General features: G+C 52.6%; 9 protein-coding genes across 9 annotated transcripts; 7 read left to right on the top strand and 2 right to left on the bottom strand.

Moving 5' to 3' along the window:
• Positions 1–959: 959 nt before the first annotated feature.
• D7B24_006802 (uncharacterized protein) lies at positions 960–1,767 on the top strand (the record flags this gene model as incomplete). The annotated part of the gene is made up of 2 exons (XM_028640923.1): positions 960–1,269; positions 1,358–1,767. 2 exons carry the CDS (start codon positions 960–962, stop codon positions 1,765–1,767), a joined length of 720 nt encoding a protein of 239 aa, XP_028498889.1.
• Positions 1,768–2,435: 668 nt separating this feature from the next.
• On the top strand, positions 2,436–3,485 carry D7B24_006801 (uncharacterized protein; the record flags this gene model as incomplete). The annotated part of the gene is made up of 1 exon (XM_028640922.1): positions 2,436–3,485. One exon carries the CDS (start codon positions 2,436–2,438, stop codon positions 3,483–3,485), a length of 1,050 nt encoding a protein of 349 aa, XP_028498888.1.
• Positions 3,486–4,034: 549 nt separating this feature from the next.
• On the top strand, positions 4,035–5,143 carry D7B24_006800 (uncharacterized protein; the record flags this gene model as incomplete). The annotated part of the gene is made up of 3 exons (XM_028640921.1): positions 4,035–4,383; positions 4,437–4,844; positions 4,917–5,143. The coding sequence occupies 3 exons, from the start codon at positions 4,035–4,037 to the stop codon at positions 5,141–5,143; spliced, it is 984 nt and encodes a 327-aa protein (XP_028498887.1).
• Positions 5,144–5,650: 507 nt separating this feature from the next.
• On the bottom strand, positions 5,651–7,057 carry D7B24_006799 (uncharacterized protein; the record flags this gene model as incomplete). The annotated part of the gene is made up of 1 exon (XM_028640920.1): positions 5,651–7,057. The coding sequence occupies one exon, from the start codon at positions 7,055–7,057 to the stop codon at positions 5,651–5,653; it is 1,407 nt and encodes a 468-aa protein (XP_028498886.1).
• Positions 7,058–8,070: 1,013 nt separating this feature from the next.
• D7B24_006798 (uncharacterized protein) lies at positions 8,071–8,850 on the top strand (the record flags this gene model as incomplete). The annotated part of the gene is made up of 1 exon (XM_028640919.1): positions 8,071–8,850. The coding sequence occupies one exon, from the start codon at positions 8,071–8,073 to the stop codon at positions 8,848–8,850; it is 780 nt and encodes a 259-aa protein (XP_028498885.1).
• A 203-nt stretch (positions 8,851–9,053) lies between these two features.
• Positions 9,054–11,684, bottom strand: D7B24_006797 (uncharacterized protein; the record flags this gene model as incomplete). The annotated part of the gene is made up of 3 exons (XM_028640918.1): positions 9,054–10,439; positions 10,495–10,791; positions 10,854–11,684. The coding sequence occupies 3 exons, from the start codon at positions 11,682–11,684 to the stop codon at positions 9,054–9,056; spliced, it is 2,514 nt and encodes an 837-aa protein (XP_028498884.1).
• Positions 11,685–14,182: 2,498 nt separating this feature from the next.
• Positions 14,183–15,146, top strand: D7B24_006796 (uncharacterized protein; the record flags this gene model as incomplete). The annotated part of the gene is made up of 2 exons (XM_028640917.1): positions 14,183–14,971; positions 15,027–15,146. 2 exons carry the CDS (start codon positions 14,183–14,185, stop codon positions 15,144–15,146), a joined length of 909 nt encoding a protein of 302 aa, XP_028498883.1.
• Positions 15,147–16,931: 1,785 nt separating this feature from the next.
• On the top strand, positions 16,932–18,974 carry D7B24_006795 (uncharacterized protein; the record flags this gene model as incomplete). Its single annotated transcript, XM_028640916.1, has 1 exon — positions 16,932–18,974. One exon carries the CDS (start codon positions 16,932–16,934, stop codon positions 18,972–18,974), a length of 2,043 nt encoding a protein of 680 aa, XP_028498882.1.
• Positions 18,975–19,478: 504 nt separating this feature from the next.
• D7B24_006794 (uncharacterized protein) lies at positions 19,479–21,988 on the top strand (the record flags this gene model as incomplete). Its single annotated transcript, XM_028640915.1, has 5 exons — positions 19,479–19,506; positions 19,684–19,739; positions 19,806–19,817; positions 19,862–20,123; positions 20,694–21,988. The coding sequence occupies 5 exons, from the start codon at positions 19,479–19,481 to the stop codon at positions 21,986–21,988; spliced, it is 1,653 nt and encodes a 550-aa protein (XP_028498881.1).
• Positions 21,989–23,853: the final 1,865 nt, after the last annotated feature.

The raw sequence follows: 23,853 nt of genomic DNA, 5'->3' as shown, positions 1-23,853 counted from the left end.
CAGATATCGGCCACGGCTTGATGTTTTCCATAGGCCTCGATCGGGATCTCTCTCACCACTGAGTATAAGTAAACCGATGCTCCCCTATCGTCGTGCGTGTGGCGGAAAATTGGCGTCCCCAAGCCATGGCGCTCCCGTCAACGCCCTGACTCGCAAAGCAGCCCTTGTGCCTGTGGCTTTTGGAAGAGCTCCGGTGTTCTTTTCCGAGTGGTGGTATGTCTTATTGCCTCATGCCTCGCCTGCTGGACACTTGACTCCCGCCTTGCTGTAGCAATTTGTGTTTCTTTGTGGACAGGCGGGCTGCTGCTAGCATGTTTGTTCCTCATGCCCGAGTTCTGCCCTTCGTCAGTTCAGGGGTTGCTCAAACATCGCTGTCTGTTCAGTTCTCTCAACCGTCGTCGTGGAAAACAAAGTGAATATCCATCGCCCCGCAAACAAGACTCACTTCCTATTCCGACAATTTTCTGCGCTTGATAGGTTGAAATGCCCAAACGTGGTCGGGAACGCCCAACGTTGTAGGATGGAGCATCCGTTGTAGATATTTCCCAGAAAAAGAAAGGTGCGAAAAGATGACACGAGAAAAGAAAAAGCAGTACATAAGACGTTGGCGAAGGCCCAGTCAGGTGGAGTGAACAAGCCTGCCTGTCTTTTGTAGGATACCTACACGGTCTACAACACAGCTTCCATTGCTGCTCATCAGGAACCTCAGAGGGGTTCCAGACTGGTGGAACCAACACACAATGGTGGACGATGACGCCCCCGAGTGCGGGGTATTCCGATCTGGCGTGCGCCACAAGAATGCGAGATTTCAGGAGTATAGTGGCTTCTGTCGTTTGTCCCGACCTCTGGCGAGATTGAAGGCTCAGGTTCAAGACATCAGACGTTGCAAGAAGTACCATACCTCCGACGCAGTCTCTGAAATTCTTCGTCGGCGACAACACGCGAAACCGTGCATAAACATGAAGCAGAGAGTCGTTTTCGGTGTACTTGTGGGCCTAATTCGACTGGGTACAGGTCACCGACACGATGGGCATCTGCGCCGCCTGTCTACGGAACAGATTCCCCTTGTTGAGCTTCCTCACAGCCAGAAGCAAATCAATCAGGACATACGACAGTACTGGGTGCGACAAGCGAACGAAGCACTGTCTTCGCCATGCCCATTCGCTCCCTTCGGCACCGTTATTGTGAATCACACAGTCAGTGGCAAAGGCGACATTGTCTGCACCGGCGAAAATATGAGCCACCAGTCTGGCAACCCCATCATGCATGGTAAGAGGCTGATAAATGGGTCTTGTCTCGTGACGCAGACTGCGGAGGCTTTATGTAGGGCATACATCGGAGAACTGACGAACATCAGGTGAAATGGCAGCAATCGCCAACTGCTCTCAAATCCTGACGGATCCGACGGGGCCTTACAACATGACAGTCGCAGAAGCTCTGGCAGCATTCTCAGACTTGACCATCTACACAAATGCCGAAAGCTGCCCCATGTGCGCGTCAGCGATTCGATGGGCCGGCTTCAGGGAATACGTCTACGGCACCAGTATTGATGAGCTGGTCCGCAGAGGCTGGGATCAGATCCGGATTGCGTCGCGTGAGGTATTCGCAATGTCCGTCGATCTCCCGCGACAAACGGCGCTGATTGGGGCGGTACTCACAAACGAGACGAACCCCTTGTTTAGCTGGCAGTTCGACCACTCGGCTCCATGTCCACCGGGCTGTTCGCGATCTACGTGGCAGGCGGATTCAATTTGTTCCGTTGTCTAGACCCCAAAATGTCGCGCAAAACTCCGAGAGATTGAGCAGGTCGGTCTTACTACCAAGCGACCTGCCGAGAACTGGTAGAGGTGGACGACCTGGGCAAAATTAGGAAGACAGCTCAGCTGTTCGGGCGAGGCGAGGCCGCGGCGGGTGAAACAGCACCGCAATCTGCAAACCTTGTCCAGGGGCGAGGACGCAATTACTAGACCACTACCGTAATCCTCGCCTTTCGTCCCCGTTTAGCAAATGGGCCGCCGAGTTCATGAAAGCAGCGATTTTCAGGCACCAGCCACAATGTTCCAGCTTGGTAACGGGTTTCCAAGGACCGAATGGCGCATCGTTCTGCTGCTGATTATAGTGTGTTGGGTGGTGGCGATTGGAGTAGGGGATTGCCCGCGCGATGTGTGCCGATCCAGCGCTGCAACACCAGGCTTCGGTACTAATTAACGTGAGGAGAAGCATGTCAGGGATACTGCCGACCCCCGCAGCCCCTCCTGATCTCATCTCGGGCTTAGTAGACTACCGGCAGCAACGGTTCTGGGGTGCAGCCTCCTGCCGACCTCCATTCTAGAAAGTAATAAGACCCACGGCCTCTCAGAAGTAACCACAGCGATGAACTCCCGCACGCCCTTCGGCTTCGCTCTCGTTGTCATTCAGTCTATCCGGTTCTCAAAATGTTTGCCAGCGTAGCTACTAGCGCTCTGCTTCTGTGGTCGTCGGCCACGGCGGCCCTTACTTATAGGGGTGTCGACTGGTCGTCGACCTTGGTTGAAGAACGGGCTGGTATCAAGTACACCAATGGCGGCTCGGCTCAGCCTCTTGAACAGATCCTCAAAGCGAACGGCGTCAACTCGGTCCGACAGCGCATTTGGGTCAACCCTTCCAATGGCGACTACAACCTCGACTACAATCTCAACCTTGCCAAGCGGGCCAAAGCTCAGGGACTCAGCGTCTATCTGACGCTTCACTTCAGCGACACATGGGCCGACCCCGCTCACCAGGCCATCCCTAGTGGTTGGCCTTCTGGTATCGACGATCTCTCATGGAGGCTCTACAACTACACCAAGGAGGTCTCCAACGCCTTCCAGAAAGCTGGTGTGCCCCCGGCCATCATCTCCATCGGCAACGAGATCACCTCTGGGCTGCTGTTCCCAACCGGAAAGACCTCCAACTTCTACAACGTCGCACGCCTCCTCAGCTCCGCCTCTTGGGGCATTAAAGACTCAACCCTCAGCCCCAAACCCAAAATCATGATCCACCTCGACCGTGCCTGGGACTGGAACGTTCAGGAGTACTTCTACACTCAGGTCCTTGCCGCCGGACCCCTTGCCGTTGGTGACTTTGATCAGATGGGCGTCTCGTATTACCCCTTCTACGGGAGTGGTGCCACACTCTCGGCGCTGCGAACCACACTGAACAACATGGCCAGCAAGTGGGGCAAGGAAATCGTCGTGGCCGAGCTGAACTGGCCGACGTCTTGCCCGTCGCCGGCGCAGCCTTTCCCGAGTGACCTGAGGGACATCCCTTTCTCGGCCCAAGGTCAGACGACCTTCATCCAACGGGTTGCTGACGTCGTGAGCAAAGTCAACAAGGGCAAGGGTCTCTACTACTGGGAACCTGCTTGGATGAACAATCAGGCGCTGGGGTCTTCTTGTCCATCGAACACGCTATTCTCGTGGCCTGGAAATGCGCTGTCGAGCTTGTCCGTCTTTAAGAGCATTTGATGCATACCACTAGCATACGCCGGAGAAACACGAGATATCATCCTTTCACCCTAGCCTTGATTTCATGTATATATTCGCGATTGTCAGTATGGCTGCAAATTGCACTGCCTTCGGCTCACAGGCTCCATTGATATTAAGCATGTTCAGTCAGTCTCAGGGATGTCCTTGACAGTGGGCTGCTTGTTATGGCACTGATCATGCAACTCATGGTCCTCGCCCTATGAGGACCGTGATTATCGATGAGAAGAGTCTCCTTCTCAATAAGTCACCCAAAGCTTTGAGGCTTACTATCGACCTCTTGATGAGGTTCAAATGCAGCACACAGTGACACCCAATTGAGCTGACCCCACAAGATAGGGACGGCGCCACCCACACCCACGCGACAAAGCCACGAGATGGCCCAATCGTCCGCCTACCATTGCATTTCAGCAGACCATACACCGTCCACCTACCTTCAGATCCAGTTCTATCGCGATCAAAGCCTGTATCATCTTTGACGGCACAGATATCACATGACTAGACGTCCTCTTTGAGAGATTAGCTTGCAACATGTGCCAATTGTCAAGAATCGAGAACGACCCCGCAGCAGCTGAGGAGAACAGGACGGACCACCTCACACCAGCATTTTCATGCCAACGCCTCAACTCAACTACCTTTGTCGTGCAAGAGAACGATAGATGGGGCGAGGAACCATTGATTTATGTCAAAATCTATCCGCACGATATTGTACTCATTGATTCGGGCTGCGGAGGATCGTCACAAACGCCCACCATAGATCTCACGCTCAAAGTGTATCTCGAGACGGTTCCAGTACCTGACAATGAAGGCCTTCCACTGAATCGGTCTGGTGTGAGACCGTATACAATTATCTCTACTCATTGCCATTATGACCACATCGGTATGGTTCATTCTTCTCCTTACTACCGCGGCCTTCTGACTCTAGCGATCTAGGAGGAATTCCCGAGTTTCTGAGGACCTCCGGACTTGCCGTCTGGGCAAGCTCTGCGGGGAAAGACTTTCTGACAGATCCTCATAAACTGAACAGCGCCTCGCTATGTGCTTTCATCGGCATGGAGCTGCCGAGGTATCATGTTACCCACTGGGCAGAAGATGGTGCTCGAGTGGTCAGCAGTTCTGGGCAGGACCTGAACTTGGTGGTTCTTCAAACACCAGGCCACATGCCCGATGAAATTGCTATTTGGGATGCGAAGGAGCGCGTCTTATTTGTTGGTGATACGGTTTATGAGCGCGCACCTATCCTTTTCCCGGAGGGTGGAAGTATCTCCGAGTATCGAGATACAATCGATAGGTTACAGCAGCTCGTTCATGGTTGGAATGAAGAGGAAAAAGTAAATTGCAGTAAGTTCTTCAGCATGCTTGTGCTCCGATTCCGTCTCTCCTTGCAACCCCTTCTAAGCTTATTCTGAGCAGGCAAGGTCACGATTGCCTCGGGACATATCACCAAAAGCGCGGATGCGGCCAGATTACTTGCTCAGACTGGGTCATTTGTGTCTAAAGTACTTGCCTCAGAGGCCTCTGTGGAGGACCTTGGGATTGATTGTTCGTGGTTCGGAGGAAAACCGGCGGTCCAATTCAAGGATGGAGAGAAGGGCATAACATTTCAGGGTTTGAAGACGTCTTTTGAAGGCTTAGTCTGACATTATCTTCATACTCAGTACAGCGATACACAACAATCATTGCAACTGATTATTGCTGTATTGTAAATCCATATTGACTTCAGAACAGAGTGATGCTGTTCCCAGCCCTGTTCACGCGTTCGGAAGGCCGTGTGGATGGGTTGGCCAAGAAAGGTCTGCCTCTATCCACTGGATGTGCTGCAGAAGAGGGAAACACCACTCCAGAGTGCAGGACTTTTCTTACTTGCTCAATTCCCGAAATTGGACAAGACAAGTGTGTTCCTGATATGGTCAGTGCTGAAGGCGTGGCTGTGAAAGGGGAGACCAACCCGAGTCTTTGCGAATCGGTCATCTGAAAAGACCTCAACACGTGCAGTGATTCCTGGAGCTACACCCTCGAAACCTGGCGCTATGGATGTCCTGTACTTTCGATAGAGAGCGGCAGTAACGGTGGTCATTTCCGCCATGGCCAAGCTACTGCCAGTTAGCCCACAAACCGTCTGCTGGGATGGCAGCTAAGATATTCACTTACTGCATGCCGATGCACATTCTTCCACCACTCGAGAACGCCCAAAAATGACGGTTTAATTCAACTGCTTCTGATCCTAACCACCTCTCCGGGTTGAATGTCCTGGGGTCTTTGAACACCGTCGGATCACGGTGAATGATATAAGGCGACATCCCGACAACAGTGTTTGGTGGAATCTGGAAGCCGTCGACTATTGACTGCGCATTCGTGGATCTCGGTTCGGTACTCGGTAGGGGCGCGTAAAGTCTCAATGTTTCCTTAATGACCGCGTTGAGATATGTGCATCGATCTGAGGCGTCCACGCGTGGATGTCCATACTCATTAAGCGCATCTCCTGTCAGGCCCATTACCTCGTCTCTCAACTTGGCCTGGCACTTCTCGTTTTCGGGAAGAGAGAGCGCCCAAACCAGAAACATGAGGGTATCGCTCGTCGTATCGATTCCGGCGAGGAAATGGTCTGCGCATTCCGAAGCCAATTGCATGTCATTCATACCGTTGGGCTGTTGCGACTCATGATAGCGCCATAGCTGGCCGATTATAGATGAGTCTTCAGCACTGCTCCAGTTCCCCGAGATCTTTGAGCCCTTCTGCGCCGATTTGAGATTCTGAAAAGCTTGCAACGCGAATCTCCGTATGCTGGTATATGTAGTCGGTTGTTGCATGGGCAGGATCGGCTTTACAATCCAGGCCATGAATGGTTTGCATGAGTACAGCCACTTTGTGTATGATGGAAAGTGCACCAAGAACCACGATAGCCGGCGGCGCGATGGGTGCAAGATATCGTCAATCAAGGCTCGATCATTCTTCGACCCCTGCAGGGCACGCGTCGACCCATGTTTTCCATAGACAAAAGCGGTGATGTTGTCTAGCGAGTAGTAGTGCATCGAGAGAAAGACATCGCTGATGCCCTGTGGCTCAGTGCTGATCAAGTCAAGATACTGTCGGGCCTTCTCCTCCACGAGGCGTGTCGTTGGCTGCTTCAGCACAACCGACTTCGAATAGGCATGGGAAAGTAGTTTCTTCCTGTTGCCGTGTTCCTTCGTCGAGTGGAATGTGAACAGGTTTTGCTCGCCGTACACATCAAACATGCGGTAAAATGTCGTCCTGCCAAATCGACTGCCAGGCCCGTAGATGGTCCGCAATGCACTCAGGCTGTTGAAAGACACCTCATTTGGCCCGATGCGCACTACCGGACCGTATTCGGAGTGCAATCGAAGGATGGTCCGCGTACGCGTGGCATTCCAGTCTTCCCAAGCCAGTCGCCAGCGGCTGAGGGCAAAAGACTTTGGTCCAGGGATATTGCTCAAAGGGCTGGTGATCAATGGTTCTACAACCAGAACATTGACGAGGTAAACGAGGGCCGCAACCAGCGCTGCGACGGCAGATAGAAAGGTCACTCCCGGCATGCTGTTGCTTGGTGCCTAGTTTTTGATGGTGGCTCTGCGGACGTGATCATTGGAATAATTCAATTCACAGCCTACCTTATCTGGCGAAGGAACAACTATTAATACACTTCACGGGAATGCGCCTCGGTTCGAGTCAATGGAATCGACGAGTCGCAGAGCAGCGATTGATAAGTTTTTGACAAGTGACCGACCAGCGCCCTTTGGTAGCGCTGTTTGTGTGCGGAGTATGCTTTGTCCGCTCAGCCCCAGCTTGCTCCCGCCTGTGAAGCGTATCCAAGCTGTCAGCTTTAACAGTCTGTGACAGGACGCGACCATTTTTTCAGGAGGACTTAGCGGGCAATATTACAGATCACTGCGTCTGTTTCTGGCCATGAATCTAATTGAAGCGATGCAGACAGAAGGTACGAAACGTTGTGAAGCCTGCGCGTATTGGCGAGCGATTCCTACAAAGGCTCTACCGGTCAGCACTCAGTCACCTGTCAACGCGAACATGAGCAAGATTGTTGAGATTTAAAAGTGCGGATTTCTAGTCGCCAGCGTCTGGAAACGCTTTGAAACTGAGTATGTATCAGTAAGGGAGTCGCCATGGTGTGCAGGTCCGACGAGCACGCCAGAAGGGCCATGCTAAATCCCAATATTAGACACTTCGCCGGTCGGAAGGCGTAGAATTTCCGGGCTCATTCACCAGCCATCTCAACCAGATGCAATAGAGCCTGACCATCTTAGGCACCCCAGACGTTGCCTCGAGGCTTGTGGGCTTGTTCTGTCTCCCTCTGAGGTCGCGACGAGCCATGGAACAGTTTATCACTCGGTGAGACGGATTACTAAACCACATGCCCCACATCCATCCTCTTTGTGGCGGGGTATCCCTTTGGTAGTAGGTGGCGGGTGTGGGAGTTGGGCCAAGCTTGTATTTCGTCGTGGCCAGGTGGTCTTCCAACCTTCGCTTTCCGTCTTATTGCCATCTATCACAGCCCCGGGACAACAGCTGTGTAGTATAACGAACTGCCACCATGGGAGATGCTTGTTTGTTTCACCCTCCGACAACTCTGATTGTCGGCGGGAACGGCAAAACCGCACGTCATCTTACCTCGCTCCTCACCTCCGCAAACCCCGCCCATGCCGTCTACAGCATCATTCGCAACCCTGACCAGGTTCCCTCGCTCATCGCCATCGGCGCTCATCCCATTGTTCAAGACCTGGTCTCCGGCACAGTGGAAGATTTTGTCAAGATCCTCGAGCGCACCCAGCCCGACACAGTCGTGTGGGCCGCCAGCAACCCCCGTGCCCCTGTCGAGGTCGACCGTGACGGCGCCATCAAGGTCATCGATGCCCTCGCTCAGGCTGAGATCCCGCGGAAGCGCTACGTCGCTATCAGCTCTGCTGATGTGCGCGACCGCAAGAGGCCGACGCCTGATTGGTACAGTGAGGCAGACATCAAGCTGAGCGACCGCATGTGGGGGGTTATTGAGCCGGCGCTGAGGGCTAAATTCGAGGCCGACAAGGACCTGCGTGTCAACAACCGGAGCCGAGGAATCGAGTACACCATCATTCGGCCTGGTGGTTTGACAGAGAAGGAGGCCGAGGGCCGAATCAGGGCGGGCAAGGTTGGTCTCCAGGGTATGATCAGCCGGGCCGATGTCGCAGGTGTCCTCTTTGCTGCGATCGAGGATGAGTGGACCACGGGCCTGGCATTCGATATCCTGGGTCCCGGGGAGGGTGATTTGCCGATCAAGGAAGCTGTCAGGAGCGTGTCTGCGAAGCGCGAGGATACTTTTGACGGATATTATTAGACGACTGGATTCAAGAAATCCCCAAAGGACTGGATACGGTAAGGAATCTCGAGCCTTCAAAAGTTATGTTCCTGCTTGGTCACGATGACCTGGTTTACACATGTCGAAATTGGCCATTCAATTGTCTCGGGGCCATGGGTGACTGCATAGCACGAGCTGGACATCATGCGCCATCGCGCGACACTACTAGCAATCAACCCAACTCATCCAACGGAAAAGTCCTCTCGAGTGATGCCACTCCTGTCACACATTCCTCGAAATACTCCCGCCTGCCCCCAAAGCTCCAGTGGCGGACCTAGCTCGACAATACGGCCCTGATCCATGACGCAGACCCGGTCGTACAATAGGACGGTGCGCAGACGGTGAGCAATAGCGATTAAAGTCTTGCCGCTGCTAAGTTCTTGAGCAATAGTCTTTTGCACTAGGACATCAGTCGCGCTGTCTACGCTGCTGGTCCCCTCGTCAATGAGTGTGATACGTGCGTTCCTCAGGTGCGCACGCGCCAGGGCCAACAGCTGTCGCTGGCCGAGAGAGTAGTTCAGACCTTCCTCTTCCACGATGGCGTCAAGGGTGATCCGTGTTTCCCTGTTGTTCTCTGGGGGGTGGGCGGCTGTTTGTATGTCGCGAGGACTATGGTCGGTGGCGTCGGATGTTGCGCCTAACGCGAGGCCAGTGGCCTCAGACGAGTCTTCTCGAGGAAGGAGATGGGCCTGACGAAGGGCGTTCCACATTTCAAGATCGCTGTGTCTGCCAAATGGGTCCAGATTCGAACGAATCGTTCCACGGAACAGCGTAGGGTCCTGCGGAATAATGGCAAGCCTTGAGCGTAGACTGTGCAGACCAACTTGAGCGATATCGACCCCATCAACCATAATACGGCCACCGCTTAGCTCCGTGAGCCGGAACAAAGTCGAGAGAATGGTGCTCTTGCCGGCACCTGTGCGCCCAACAATGCCGATGCGCTCACCCCCGCGAATCGTCAATGTAAAGTTGTCAAGGACCAGGGGCAGCTCCGGCCTGTATCTCACTTGCACTGATTCAAATACAATCTCGCCGTTCTCTGGCCAGCTTGATCTGAGTCGGAGAGACGCGTCCTCCTCGAGCGAGGCTTCACGGGCGAGTGAGGATGTGTATTGGTGCAGTCGCTCGGTGCTGGACATGGAGTTGTCGACGTCGGCAAAGTATCGCACCGTAATCTGTATGATACCAACCAGACTAAGACTGTAACTCAAAATGAGCCCAGTGATGCTAGGCGACACAACCAGCGTCGTAGTCACAGCAAGAATCCCGGTCGTGAAAGACAAAATATTGCCTAGGTTGTCGAGTCGTAGGGACAGCCAACGTTGGTTCGCAAAGGTCAAGAAGTAGGCGCCGTCCATGTCGTCGATGGCTCGATAGATATCGCTGACATAGTGCTCCTCGCGTCCATACGCTCGTATCGTGGACGCGCCGACGAGTGCCTCGTTGAATTTCGCAAATACGGCCCCATCGAGAATCGCGTGGTAACGCTTTAACTCGCGGGCACTGCATCTATAATAAGACACAGCTAGGACTAAGACAACGGATACAACGGCCAAGGCGATGGCGAACTATACACCCGGGACGTCAGCTTGGTTGCAAATAACGGACCCCAGCTCGACTGACGTAGTGGAAGTAAGCGATGATAAAACCAAAAGATCCAAGCAAGGAGCTCAGTACGATGAGGTACTGCCTGAAGGAATCAGTGAGGCTGTTGTCCATTGTATCAACGTCCTTCGTAAATCGATGTATGATGCGACCTAGTGGTGTGGTGTCAAAAAACACAATCGGGGCTCGGAGGATCTGCCACATCGCGTCGTTAGACATTGTCTGGCTCGCTCTGGTACCCACAATGCAGACGACCATGGAGAAAGCGAAGAGGAGAACGGCTTGCGCGACACCCAGACCGGCATACAAGCCAATCTTTGTCTAGTCAGCAAGGAACTAAACGCATGTTCGTGACAGGAGGAGACCGGACGACTCACATATGACGCGCGGGAGAGGCCATAAGCATCCGATACCCACCATGCTAGTGAAAGCGACGTCAGTAAGTTTGCAGCTCGGAATATGCACATGAGGATGAGCACTGCTGCCATGTTCAGGATACTCCCGGAGGACTTCATCCAGACATGGTAGACAGTCCAAGGAACGCTGTCGACGGCCTTGACGTCTTCTTGCATCAACTTCTTGTTGTCATCACTGACAGAGTCGTTCAGCAATCCTGCGCATTCCTTGGAAGCACAAGTGCTGTCTTCCATCTCATCATTTACTTGCGACTCGTCAGAGCTCACAACACCTGACGTTTGCACGAACCTTCGGAAAGAAATTGAGCTTTCCAGAAGACTTTCGTATTTGTCGACTGCCTCGATGCGGCCATTCGTCATCCACATGACCCTATCACATCGGTGAAGAACTTGCAGTTGATGCGTAACGAGCACACAGCACTTTCCATGCAGAAGACCGCTGATGGCTTGGTTGAAGATGTGATTCCCAACATGTGCATCAACCGCTGAAAGAGGATCATCGAGAAGAACAATTCCGGCATTTGAGTAAATCGCTCTTGCGATGTTCACGCGTTGCTTCTGCCCGCCGGAGAGGGTGATCCCCTTTTCGCCAATTTCGGTAAGGTCGCCATGGGGAAGCAACGCAAAGTCGGCTTCAAGGGCACAGGCGTGGGTAACACGACTGTAGAGCTCTTTCTCAAAATCTCTTCCAAACAGAATGTTTTCCCGGATAGTAGCGTTCTGCAGCCATGCAGACTGCGGACAGTAGGCGACGTTAGAGTTGAACTTCATGGTCCCCTGAACCAGACGCATGTCGTTCGCCAAGGCACTGAGCAGCGATGATTTGCCACAGCCCACCGAACCAACGACTGCTACAAGCTCCTGCGAAGATATTGCAACAGAAATGTTTTCAAGAGAGAATGGCAGTTCGTAGCTCTGCCCTGCCACCTTTTCGCCATCGTGTCTGGGCGTACACGCGTTATCAGCCTCTTTTGGCGGGTAGCGGCCGAGTGTTCTCAATTGACGGGTCTTTCGGCTTTGAGCTGCAGTCTCTGTCGCTTTTTCCTTGTATACAGTGGAAGATTTCTCCCAAGTAAAGGTTGCGTTCTGTATCTGGATAGCATGGTTTAGACCGGGCGTTGCACCAGGGTGGGCAGGAGACTCTTCAGATAATAGCAATGCTTCAAATCGCTTCAACGCAGCGTCGGCATCAACCAAGTGACCGATCGATGTTGGGAGCCAGTTCATAGGTGTCCGTAAACTGTTGAAGAGCGCCAGCGATGAGAAGATAAGCGCTGGGTCCAGCGGCCCAGAGTTCGTGGATGAGTAAACCAAGAAGGCTGTCATGCTGGAAAATATGGGAAGCGCCATCGACGCAGCACCGATGGCGCTTTTCGTGATATGTAAGATCTGCAGTGAACTTGTTTCCGAGGCTCTTATTCCCTGAAGTCGACGGAGAAAGGCCGATTCCCAGCCAAAGTATTTGACGAAGCGGATGCCATGAAGGATCTCCTGTGTGAGTCCAGCTCTCTGATCTGTGACCATATTGACGGCGGCTCTCAGACGTGCTAGGACCTTGACCACTTTGGTCAACGCTGTGAGGCCGAGAACAAGCACCGCAACACCTGCCAATGCGCTATATCCCAGGTTGATGATCAACAACGTAATGGTAAGTAGAATGGCGATCGGCGACGTCCACACAAGGTGGAAGGTGGTGCACGATTGTTCAATGCGCGATACGTCGGTGGAAATCAAACCCATGACACGACTATTAGACCATCCCTCTTTTGAGGCTTGCCATCGAAGTTGATCGTGTGGCTGCCCTGTCGGGACTATTGTAGCCTCGGTCATACCAAGTTCACCGCCCGCTCTGGCTCGCCTTGAGAGCCGGAGAGACTTTGAAAATGCCACAGCAATCAGTGCACTCCGGCTTTGGCCCCCGAGTAATGTGCTGCGGTAGTGGAAGTGGCTCGAAGAGAAGCTCTGTATCACCTGCATGGCAGTTATAGCCAGCACGAGGCCGACACCGCGGCCAAGGGGTGGTTGCGAATCTTGTTCGCCCCTAATGAACGAATGGGCATCTCTAGCGAAGATTATCAAGAAACGCAGGGTGAAGGGAGCCATGGCCTGCAGAATAGACTCCACAAGTTGACACAGCCCACCAACCCAGAAGTCAAACTTGAAGCAGCGGTGGAGTGCCCATGCAAGTACTGGTAGGCCCCAAAGGCGTCGGGATCCATGGTGTTGTTTGTCGATAGCCAGGTTCTCGAAGGACTTTATGACACTCTGCGCCAGATAACTGGCGGAACGTGCTTGTGGTACGAGCCAGATATCCTCATACTCCAGTGGCCTCTTGTAACCAGTCTGTAATCTTCGGAGTCAGTGATGCACATCACACGGGAGAGCGCCCTTCTGAGCTAAAGAGACAGGTGGGAAACGTGAGGGTTGCAAGAAATCACCATAAGCAGAGGACCAAGCCATGCGAAAAGAAGCTGACTGATGAAACTGGCATTTTCTTCAGGAGAAGGTATTCGACTTCTTGGTACGTCTGATGTCCGACGAGCTCTGAAAGGGTTGAAGTGTAGCATGGTTAGAATGTTTGTTAGCCACTCTCTCTACCTCACAGAGCGCACAATCAGGGGCTGGTAGCTGGCTTCAGGGCAACACAGGGGTCGTCGACCGTTGAGAGCTTTCCCTTGTCACCTAAGTTCAAATTCGCTCGACAAATTCACTGCCAGACAGCACTCCGCTCTTCTAAGTGTCTAACATACTAAACTTTTGGCCTTTAGAGAAGTTCGATACATCCTACATCATTAATCATCAGCCCTTGTTTGCGTGCGATGCCTCAGGATCTGCTGGTAGATTGGCCAGCCACTGACCAGTGGCACCAGTGCGTACTCAGCAAGGTAAGCGGTCAGGGCCCCAAGAGACCATTCTGTGGACCAATATGGTGAGATTGGCGTTTGCCGAGTCTGCTAATTGAGCAAGTTATGACCTTGCATACGAAGCTGTCGCGTCAGCATATTGACCCTGCATAGGCCCCTGTCTGATGCCCGGGAGGGTGTGGCGGGGCTTTTAGGGTGGCCATCACAGTTGCTGTTGCGGATCAGTCCTGCGAGAAGGCTAGATGACGCTGCTACGTGCCGCGATAGCCTGTTGCTTCGCCAGGACTCCCAACAGATATTCGAGATGGCGACTCGAGGACTGTTCTTCGAGGAGCATAGGTAGCTATTTGAGGCCAGCATGGGCATATTTTTGGCCTCATGTCACATAATCTGCCGAAACTCGCTGCCTGATAGACCTTTGCGAAAATGACAGTCACACATCTCCTCCCTCTTGACCCTGCTATTGCAGTCCAGCACCACATCGGCAAGATCAAGCGAGCTACTGATAGCCTCGAGGGTCTGTATCCCCTCAACTCGATTGACAAGGTTAACGCCGCAATCCCTCACTGGAATGAGCTTTACGGCGTCATCGGCTTCACTACTGTCGACACTGAAGTAGAGCAACGACTGCTTAAACATCCAGACGTGATCAATTTGTTGCCTAGCACGCGCCGGGCGGTTCTCGAATGCGAAGCAGCTTTCGAAATTGCGTTTGCCAACGAGATTGCCGAAGCTCCAGAGTCTTCGACGGCGCGCCTATCCCTTTCACGATTCCCAATTCACGCATTTTACGAACATGCCGCAGAGCTGGAGTGGACGGCTGCATCTACAGTTCTGGGGCGTACACCACGCTCTGTTGCTATCCTCGGCGCTGGTGCCCTACCGGAGACCTGTATTTGGATTCAAGACTGGGCTCGGACACGTGGCGAGCGTGTCCGTGTTCATAATGTTGAGCTGGTGCCGTCAAGGCTCGAGTTGAGCCAGCGGGCGATGGCAACGCTCGAGCTGGATTCTGAGGACACTACGTATGAGGCCGGCGATGCACGAGAAGTACCCAGGGATCTAGGTCGCTTTGATGCAGTGTATTTCAACGCCACCGTCGGCTCAACTGCCGAAGAGAAGGAGGCAGTCTTGCTCGAGGTGGCAAGCCGCATGACCAGTGGTTCAATTATGGTGTCTAGGGGCTCTGCTTCATTAAAGTCGCTATTCTATCCAGTGAGTATAAGCTCAGACTAAGAGAAGCAGCAAGACATAACACTAACCTTCGCAGCCAACGATAATGAACTCTCCCAAGTTGATGAAGAAGTTGATGCCTGTTTTAACGTGTCACATGAATGGAGAGGAGGGCAGAAGCATCAATACGTCAATCATTGTATCTAGAGTCATCTGAGAGCTGTCGACTGCTCATCACTTGTGCTACGCGCAGCAAACTAGCGCTTCGTCCGTCCAACTTTTGAACAGAACCCTTCTGAGTTTGAATCTAGAAAATTGCTGATTGTGAAGAACTGGAACCATGTCCTCTCATGTACAACAAATGGTCACTGATTCGAGGCCCGTTGGCTTCTCTGTTCCTTCCCCTCCATTCTGGCTCACAGCCACCTTGACCACCATCCAGTCGGTAAGAAACTTGCCCAAGCCGGCGCCAACAAAGATAGCAACGATGATGTAACCGTTGAAGGACATGACCAGCAGCATTACTATGTAGGCGACAGAAAAAGTGATGGCGTACAAGAGCGATCGTATGGCCTGCTGCAAGGGACTGACACGAAGGCTAACGATTCGGACAGTAGGAGAGCTTTTGTTCGAGGGTGGTAACAGCGATGGGTTGGCGAGAGTAGCGGCCGTCACGCTTCTTTCCATCTGCGCAACAATTGAAGTATCGTACTCTTTACATGCGCGCCGGCACAGCTCGAGAGTGACGGCCAGGAGGGCGACACCAATACTTGAGGCAACCATCATGCCTTCAGTTCGGATGTACCATGATTTAGCGAGGAAACCTAAAACACGAGAACCTTGTTAGCATCCTCGCTCAGAGGTAGATGTTTGTCTTCAAGGGCGTGATATGACGACTAACACGATCCGACGGTGTTCCAGTTCCAGATCATCTAAGACAAGGTTAATCACCTGTAATCGCGATTTCACGTCCGGGTACGCCGAAACGCTGAGAAAGGCGCGGGGATAAGTTACTCACCTCCATCTGGCACTGGAGATCACTGTCATCTGAATGCGATCCATGGCTCATTTTCGAGAGGTCACCGAAGTCGTAATACGAGTGAAAAATGGTATGGTTCGTGAAGCTCTGGAGCTCGAAGTTTGGAGGGAGTTTTTGTCTGGATTCTGATGACGAGATATTGACTTTCTAAGTAGGCTGGCCTGCTGCCGGGATCTTGTAGAGCTGGGCCACCATGGTGACCACACGTGAGATTGGTCAAAGATCAAGCGTCTGGGTCAATCTGGCGAGATACCACACCGATGCTGAATCCTGCTCAACAATCCAGAAGACGCTGGCCGGGTCGCAGGGATGTAACCCAAGAAAGTTTGCATGTCATTGTAGATCTTGCCTTTTGTGGCATATTCCGTGCCGAGAAATTGTGTCCCCCACGAGGTGGTCTGCAGGGTGTTCTGAGACACCACCAACAAGCCAACCATAACCTTCTCAATTATGCTCTGTGGCTTAGGTCCTCGTGCTCGGGACCATGCGCGAACAGGGGAGTTTGCTCGCAATTCTAGTTTACAGGACTTTCAGTGCTCGGCCCGTCATCCGTTGCCCAAGCACCACGGCTCGTTAACATCACCGCCAAGAGTTTCTGCATTCACACCCTGCGAAGCAAGCTTTGTTTATGGCGTTGGAGGGTGGAGAGCTTTTGTGCCTGTATATTACGGAATTGATCACCAGGTTTCGGTGGAAATGTGTATGCTGGAGTCTGCGGCATTGCCGCAACCTACACTTGATACAAAGCATTTGCAGATCCTCCTCTGCCTCCCGTCGACGCTTTCCATCATTCATACTGCTTAGATTCTCAGTAGGCTTGACTTTTCCCTCGAGAGTCCTGCAGCAAACATTTTCTTGGTCAAAGCGGTAACCCATCGCCCTGCGACGACCCAAAGCCTTTCTTTCGGCAATACCTATCTAGATCGCCGGCTCAAGTCTAGTTTGGCTGATCTTTTCATCACCATGGCCGACGGGGCAGAGGTCAAACCTTACAAAGTCTGGCACTATGGGTATCATCCGCGTACGCTACCTTGTACTGCTGACCAGGCCAACTGCGATTATCTCGACGCCCTCTGGGAGGCCAACGACCTAGGCATGGTCTATTCCGGCATTCTCTGGCTCATTGCTGGCGCAGTCCTTCTGATCATTACTGTGGGAAGACGCTCGCTTGTCTCACGTCGCACGAGACCCTTCGTTTTCTCGTCTACATCCAACAAAGCTGAAAGCGAGTCTGCACCTCTCACAGGGACGCAGCTTCCGAGCTCAACGTCGCCGGCAATTGTCTCTCGTCCTCTTCGTGCCGCAGCTGCCACGGCTCGTTCTTACCTCCTCCCTGATTCAATCCGCTTCGTTTTTGGACGCACCACGAGACTACAAGTCCTTATCCTCACCATATTGGTCATTTACTTGACCATTTTCTCATTTGTGGGGATGACATACGCTCTTTGGATTTCCCCCGTCAAGGACCATCCTGGTGTCTACAAGGAACAGAACACTGCTGGAATCTGGTCCAATCGCATTGGTATTCTTGCGTACGCTATCACTCCCTTTTCCGTACTTCTCGCCAGTAGGGAATCCATCCTGTCGATTCTTACAGGCGTCCCATATCAGGCTTTCAACTTCCTGCACCGCTGGGTTGGCTACATCATCCTGCTTCAGAGCGTGCTCCACGCCATCGTGTGGTGCGTCATCTGCATCGGGCTCTATGGCCCACAGCCAGAGTATGCAGTCAACTGGGTAACGAAGGAGTACATGGTGTATGGTCTTTGCGCCATGTTCCTGCTTCTCCTCATGTGGTTTCTCAGCCTTGGTTTCATGATCCGCCTCACTGGGTTTGAGTTCTTCCGCAAGACGCACTATGTCCTGGCCATGGTATACATCGGCACTTGCTGGGGTCACTGGGAGTTTCTTGGCGACTGGATGTTGTGCGGGCTATTGCTGTGGTTCTTCGACCGGCTGGCCAGACTCGTGCGCATGACCCTTCTTCATCACCAATATGTCGGCGGCGATTGGGGCTTCCACCCGGCTCAGGCTCGGTTGACGCTGTTTCCAGACGCAGACCACGGCGATGTCGCGCGCCTAGACTTCACCTTCAATCAGTCGCCTTGGCATGTCGGGCAGCACTTTTATTTGTGCTTTCCCGACAGCAGCGTATGGCAGTCGCACCCTTTCACGCCGCTTTCTCTGCCTGTTCTGGGAAAGGAAGGCCTCGTCAAGCACTCCTACGTTTTCCGCGCGAAAGGCGGCGAGACGAAAAAGATTGCCGAGCTTGCGGCTCGTAGGCTTGCCGAGATGCGAAACGCAGGATCTTCTCCGTTGCCTACGACGCCAGTAATCCTACAAGGGCCCTATGGCGAACATTCCACTCGCGGAATAGATGGAGGTGTCAATGTTCTGGCTATCGCAGGTGGTACAGGTATCACGTATGTGCTGCCAGTCATTCTTGAAACGCTCCAGTCCCAAGTCGATTCAGCGTCGGCAAGCGACCGCACTGATCGCGCAATTCAACTCGTCTGGATGGTCCGCCACCGCGACGACGCTCGCTGGATAGAGGCTGAGCTTGAATTGATCAAAGCTTCGGCCGGAAAACACAACATCCAGGTGACGATCTTCGTCACCCGCGAGCAGGAGGAATCTGGCAAGGACAACAACACTAGTGCCAATGAGAAGCTTTCCAGCGATCAAAAAGCCCGCCAAGTAACGGATTCAAGCTCATCTTCATCCTTGCCTGATACAAACGGCATAGCTCTCAAGGATATTGTCACTTATAGGAATACGGCGGACTCAAATGACAGTGTTCGCCGGCATCCCGACGTCGGCACCGTCGTCCAAGACTTTGTAGGAGAGACAGTGCAGGGTCCTACGGTGGTCTTCGCGAGTGGACCAGGTGCTATGATTAGTGAACTTCGCAAATCTGTAGCCTCTTTAAACTCTGGGAAGCAGGTGTGGCATGGAAATGAGCGTTGGGACGTCGAGCTGAGAGAAGACAATAGGTTGGATTGGTGAGACTGCCTGCAAGGAGTGTCCGTTCACAGAACATGTCATATCACGAGAACCTCTCCGACAATTAATTACACTCGCTTGCTGTAAACATTCCTCTTTCAAAACTTTCTGCTCAAGCACATTGGTTAACAGAAAGAAACCAGGTACTACACTAGTCAGTGACATTGGCCATAGTTCGAGTTCAGGACGTAGACAACATGAAGAGTCTCGTCACTCGTTTCCGGAAGAATTGCCAAATGAATCATCGCGATAGTAATTGTTTAGACTGTGTTTTCATTGAGTGGAAAGCGAGCTGAAGTGGGGGATAGAAGAATGGCCTCATTGTTCTGTATGCTCATCACAGCGTGGCTTGCAAATACAGCACATGCCACACGTCACGCATTTTCGGTGTCAGCCTCTATCACACAAAACGACCAGGATAAAAACGCTCTCAAATGGCCGCTACTTCATGCAAAGTCAATGATACTGCAGGAGTACTTCCGTGTACCTTTTCAAAACCCCACAAACATGCGCAACCCCACACCCCCGCGCATGTGTAAGCTTACGCCATGCAGAGAGAACACCCCGACGCTCCCTTACTCGTCAGCGACTTGATCGGGGAGACATATCTTTTTGTGGACGTTTCTGCGAATTTCCTTCAGGAGAAACTTTTTTTTTGTCTACCGAAAAGAAGTAGAACCAGAAGTGTCGACTCTGTATGTCGTATTAGAAGTATGCCAGCAGCACGAGAAGCGAAGAACGTTCGAGCCGCCCTTATTCGAGGATCTAGTATGTCTTTTCCTCCATGTCATTAGCTCACCATCTACAAGGACTCATTGCTAAGCTTTCATGTAGAGTCTGTCGAGTGTCAGTGGTGGCTCCGTGATGACGCTACTCATCACCACTTGAAGAGGGTCTATGTGAACCCGGTCGCTGCGCGAGACTCGCGCCTGGAGGCCGTTGCCTCCGACTCGAATCCAAATGCTAGCAGTTCTTTGATCATTGTTGAAGATCGAAGTAGCTTCTCACATAGGGAACAGACTGTTTTGACCGAGGAGAAGTCAATCCTTCTGGAGGAAGCCTTCAACTATCTCTTCTCAGCAGCATGCTCCGAAACAGCCACAACTGCTTATGCGGGCAAGTCTCGTGATCAAGGCCTCGCCTTACATTCCTGTGTGTTTCTTCTTGCCGAAAATGGAGGCTTTGCCGTCCGTTCCGACTTTCTGGTGTATCGACTGCTGGGATGTCCGCAAGTGGCGTCGTCATGCAGCTTCCTTTCTACGTCCACCAGAATCCTTCCCTTCACAGGGTTCATCGACACGTGGAAAGACGTTACTAGAGCACTGGAAATCGCAGCTGGCGTCGTCTTGCTAAGGTCGCACACTCTGGTGGCATCCGGACTTCGCACGCCGGCATGTGAAATCCCCAATCTCGAAGAGTGCACGTCATCATTTGAATGGCAGCTGGAACAGCGACTATCCTTTCCATGGCTTCAGCCAACTGCTATTCGGCAATATCGAGTCTGCCTTGTTATTGGCCCCCAGATTGTCCAAAGTTGGCTATCAAGGTGGCAGGCTGCGGCAGCCCTCGGGGTTAAGCTCGTGATTATCACAAGCGGCGACTGGTGGGCAGACGATCTGGTGGATACTTCACTTCAATATCTCAGAGAAGCTCTTGTCCTGATTGATATGAGTACGAATAACGACGGAAATGGTTGCCTTCTTGGGGCGCGTATTGCTCAAGCTGCCAGAACATACCCAGAACCTATCGATGGTATATTCACCTCCTCCGACGATTACCTCGTCAGTGTGGCACACGCAGCCGAGGCGCTGGGTCTCTACACTCCAGGTGTGAAAGCTTTCACTGTTTCCACGGACAAATTCTACACTCGTATGTTTAGCGGTCAGGATATTGGCAGTACCTTCGCCGTCAAGTCCGTCGGCGAACTGGAGAGTCAAATCGGGACAGCGGGAGACATGGACGGGAAGCTGCAATACCCTGTTGTCTGCAAGCCGTCCATAGGCCGAGGGTCTGAAGGCGTATTCAGAGCCGATGATCCAGATGAGCTCCAGGACGCAGTCAAGCGCATCTTGGCCATCCGAGATTGCCCCAATGGTGTAGTAGTCGAAGACTATGTCGAAGGGCCGGAAGTCGATGCAAACCTGGTGCTGCGCGATGGTCGTCTCCTCTTCGCCGAGGTGGTCGACGATTTCCCTTGCACTGCAGATACGTCGTCCAGCTCTCAAGGAGGCACCTTCAATGAGACACAGACCCACACCCCGTCTGGCCTGCCGAAGAGCGAACAGGCCTCAGTGATCGAAGCAATGAAGCAGGCCGTTTTGCTTCAAGGCTTCAGATCGGGGGTTTTTCACTGCGAAGCAAGAGTGCGGAACTCCAGCATGGACTACGTCGTGGACCCGATGGTGCCATTTCCGGTGCTCCAAATGCTCAAAACATGTACCAAGACCAACAAGAATGAGCCTTCGATATTTTTGCACGAGATCAATGCCAGGGCCCCCGGAATGGGCAGCTCAACCGCCAGTCTGTTCTCCTCCGGTGTCGACTACTGGGCCCTTCAGGTTCTTTGTGCGCTTCGCGACTGGGCTAGGTTCGAGGCACTTTCCATCCCGTTCAAGAACTCCCCAACCAATTTCGTCTCGCTCGCCAATGTAGCTGTCGACGTGAGTTTAGCGCAAATGCGCGCACTCGACATCCCTGGATTTGCCTCCACTACAGGAAGCGAAGAGGGGCCCAAGCCCAACACCCGGATAGCGATCGATGGAGACGCATACCCAACTGGTGAATTACGGCGCAGCCGCCCCGAAATCATGCAGCATGTGCCATATCACGTCACCATAGCAAGGCCCAGCGATTGGTACGCAGGACAAAAGGGTAGCTGGCGATGGTTCACGACCGGGGTAGTCGTTTCGCCGCTGAGCAGAGAGCACGCCTTGACGATGGTGGACAGCTTTACTCGAAGCTATGAGGAGCTTTTGCACGAAGCGCCAAAGGGATCGGCAACACATTTGCGACCTTGAGCGCGCAGCATGTGAACACGAGTTATGTAGACGTAACAATAAGCTTATTCATTACCGCACTGCGGGCCGCCATCCGCTGCTTCGGCTGTGTAAAACGGTCTCCCTGGCTGACTCCACCCCCGCGTTCGATATGCTGCTGAGCTAGTTTGCGCTGGTTTTACCGCACGGCACTGCAAGGTGATCATGCAGCACGGTAAGCCACCATGTCATCAGGGAAATAATGTGCAGATGGCCAGCAACTACTGGCAGCCGTGAACCCTGTCATAAGGTGCCTCGACCCTGAAGTGTGCACATTGCATGAATGTATTGAGTCAGCTTGAAATTTACTCCCTTGCCCCAGCCTCTCCTGTTGTCACGTTCAGAGGTCAAGAAATGACGAGTGCCGTTTATTTATCATACCTTTCTATTAGAGGTTCAATATGCCATCATGGGATCTAAATCTGGAGCGCAATGTCCTTGCTCGCCAAGAGACAGCAGATGTGAAGCCCGGTTCGGCCGGATTTTGTTGTGACCAAGAGCCACCCAAGCCGTCTGATACGTGGTCTTCTCTTGCCATGCGCGAATGCCAAGGCCCTTGTCCCATGCGTGCATTAAAGGGCAGCAGATACTAGCAAATAGAAGTCCCATTTTAAAGCATCAGCCCCTGAGAGAATTGCGTTGTTGTGTTGCAGATCTGCGAAGGTTCGGTGCCTTGTTGAGAACATCCTGCAATGGTCCCTCTTGCGCCAATGACGACGTCCGTGCCGCTGACCTCCTGAGAAGGCCGGCCTTTTAGGCAATTTGATCACCATCCGAGGTGCCGTTATGGAAATTGCCTTTGGCCGTCCCTCATAACTGGAGTATGCATATGCACTTCCGTTGAGATTTCTTCCCTGTTCTGTTTTTTTTGAATCACCCTGAAGCATACGAATCACCAACGGGCGGGTACTTGCGCTACAAAGCGACGCTGTCTCTTTCTCAGGAACAGTGGCAGACCATTTTACACAGGCATGGCAGAAAAGAGTTGGCCTTTGGATACCGTTTGTCGCTTGGACCGTGTTCGCGAGCGTAATCGCATCGCCAAACGAAAGTCTCGTAAGTACCGTGGCGTGCGCAGCGACACATAACCACCTTCGAACCCATGGGCCGCGTTTCTAATGCAGACAAGCTTAGGCGCCCGCCAAAAGCTGACCCAGCAGTCTGGTTCTGAGGGAAGTACGTGTGCGTGCTCTGCCGCGAGTGAAGAGCCACCCGCTGCTGCCGACGAAGATCATGGAAACGGCTTGCTTGATAGTGAAAGTTCACCCATACTACAGAGCTCTTCGTCTTGGCAGGATTACTCACACCTAATTGCAAACGAACTTACACAATCTCCCTCAGGTTGGCATCAAGGTTTCGAAAGCCCCATTGATCCAACTTCGTCTTTAAGGGAGAGTTTGGTAACTGCAGCTGTCGAAATCCACCCACCGTCCAAAGCACTTCCCAACCTTTCCGCTCAGAACTACTATCCTACACCATCCTTCTCAGCAACACCCTCGCCCTACATAGCTCCATTAGAGTTGTTAGACTATTCTCATACGACTTCCACGCACCACCAACCCACGGTGGCACACTGTCGAGGCGAAAGATGGCCTGAGAACTTTTCCACGATCTGCTTGGCTGATGATTTGGTAGGTCCACATCCCAGAACGACTTCTTTAACACCATGGGAATAAAAGTGCTAATATCCGTTGAGTAGTCTCGTGAACAATCTCACAACAACTGTTCAACGGAAGGGTACACCCAGGCGGCATCTCTTCAATGGAATGATATGGTCGTATGTCCATCTTTCCCCATGACTTGCGATTGGTCTATTCACTCTAACACGTCCTCAGTCAGGACCTGCC

Source organism: Verticillium nonalfalfae (genome assembly GCF_003724135.2).
Source record: "Verticillium nonalfalfae strain VnAa140/NRRL 66861 chromosome Unknown scaffold_5, whole genome shotgun sequence".
Lineage (NCBI taxonomy): Eukaryota > Fungi > Ascomycota > Sordariomycetes > Glomerellales > Plectosphaerellaceae > Verticillium > Verticillium nonalfalfae.
This window is presented reverse-complemented; position numbering and strand designations above follow the sequence as displayed.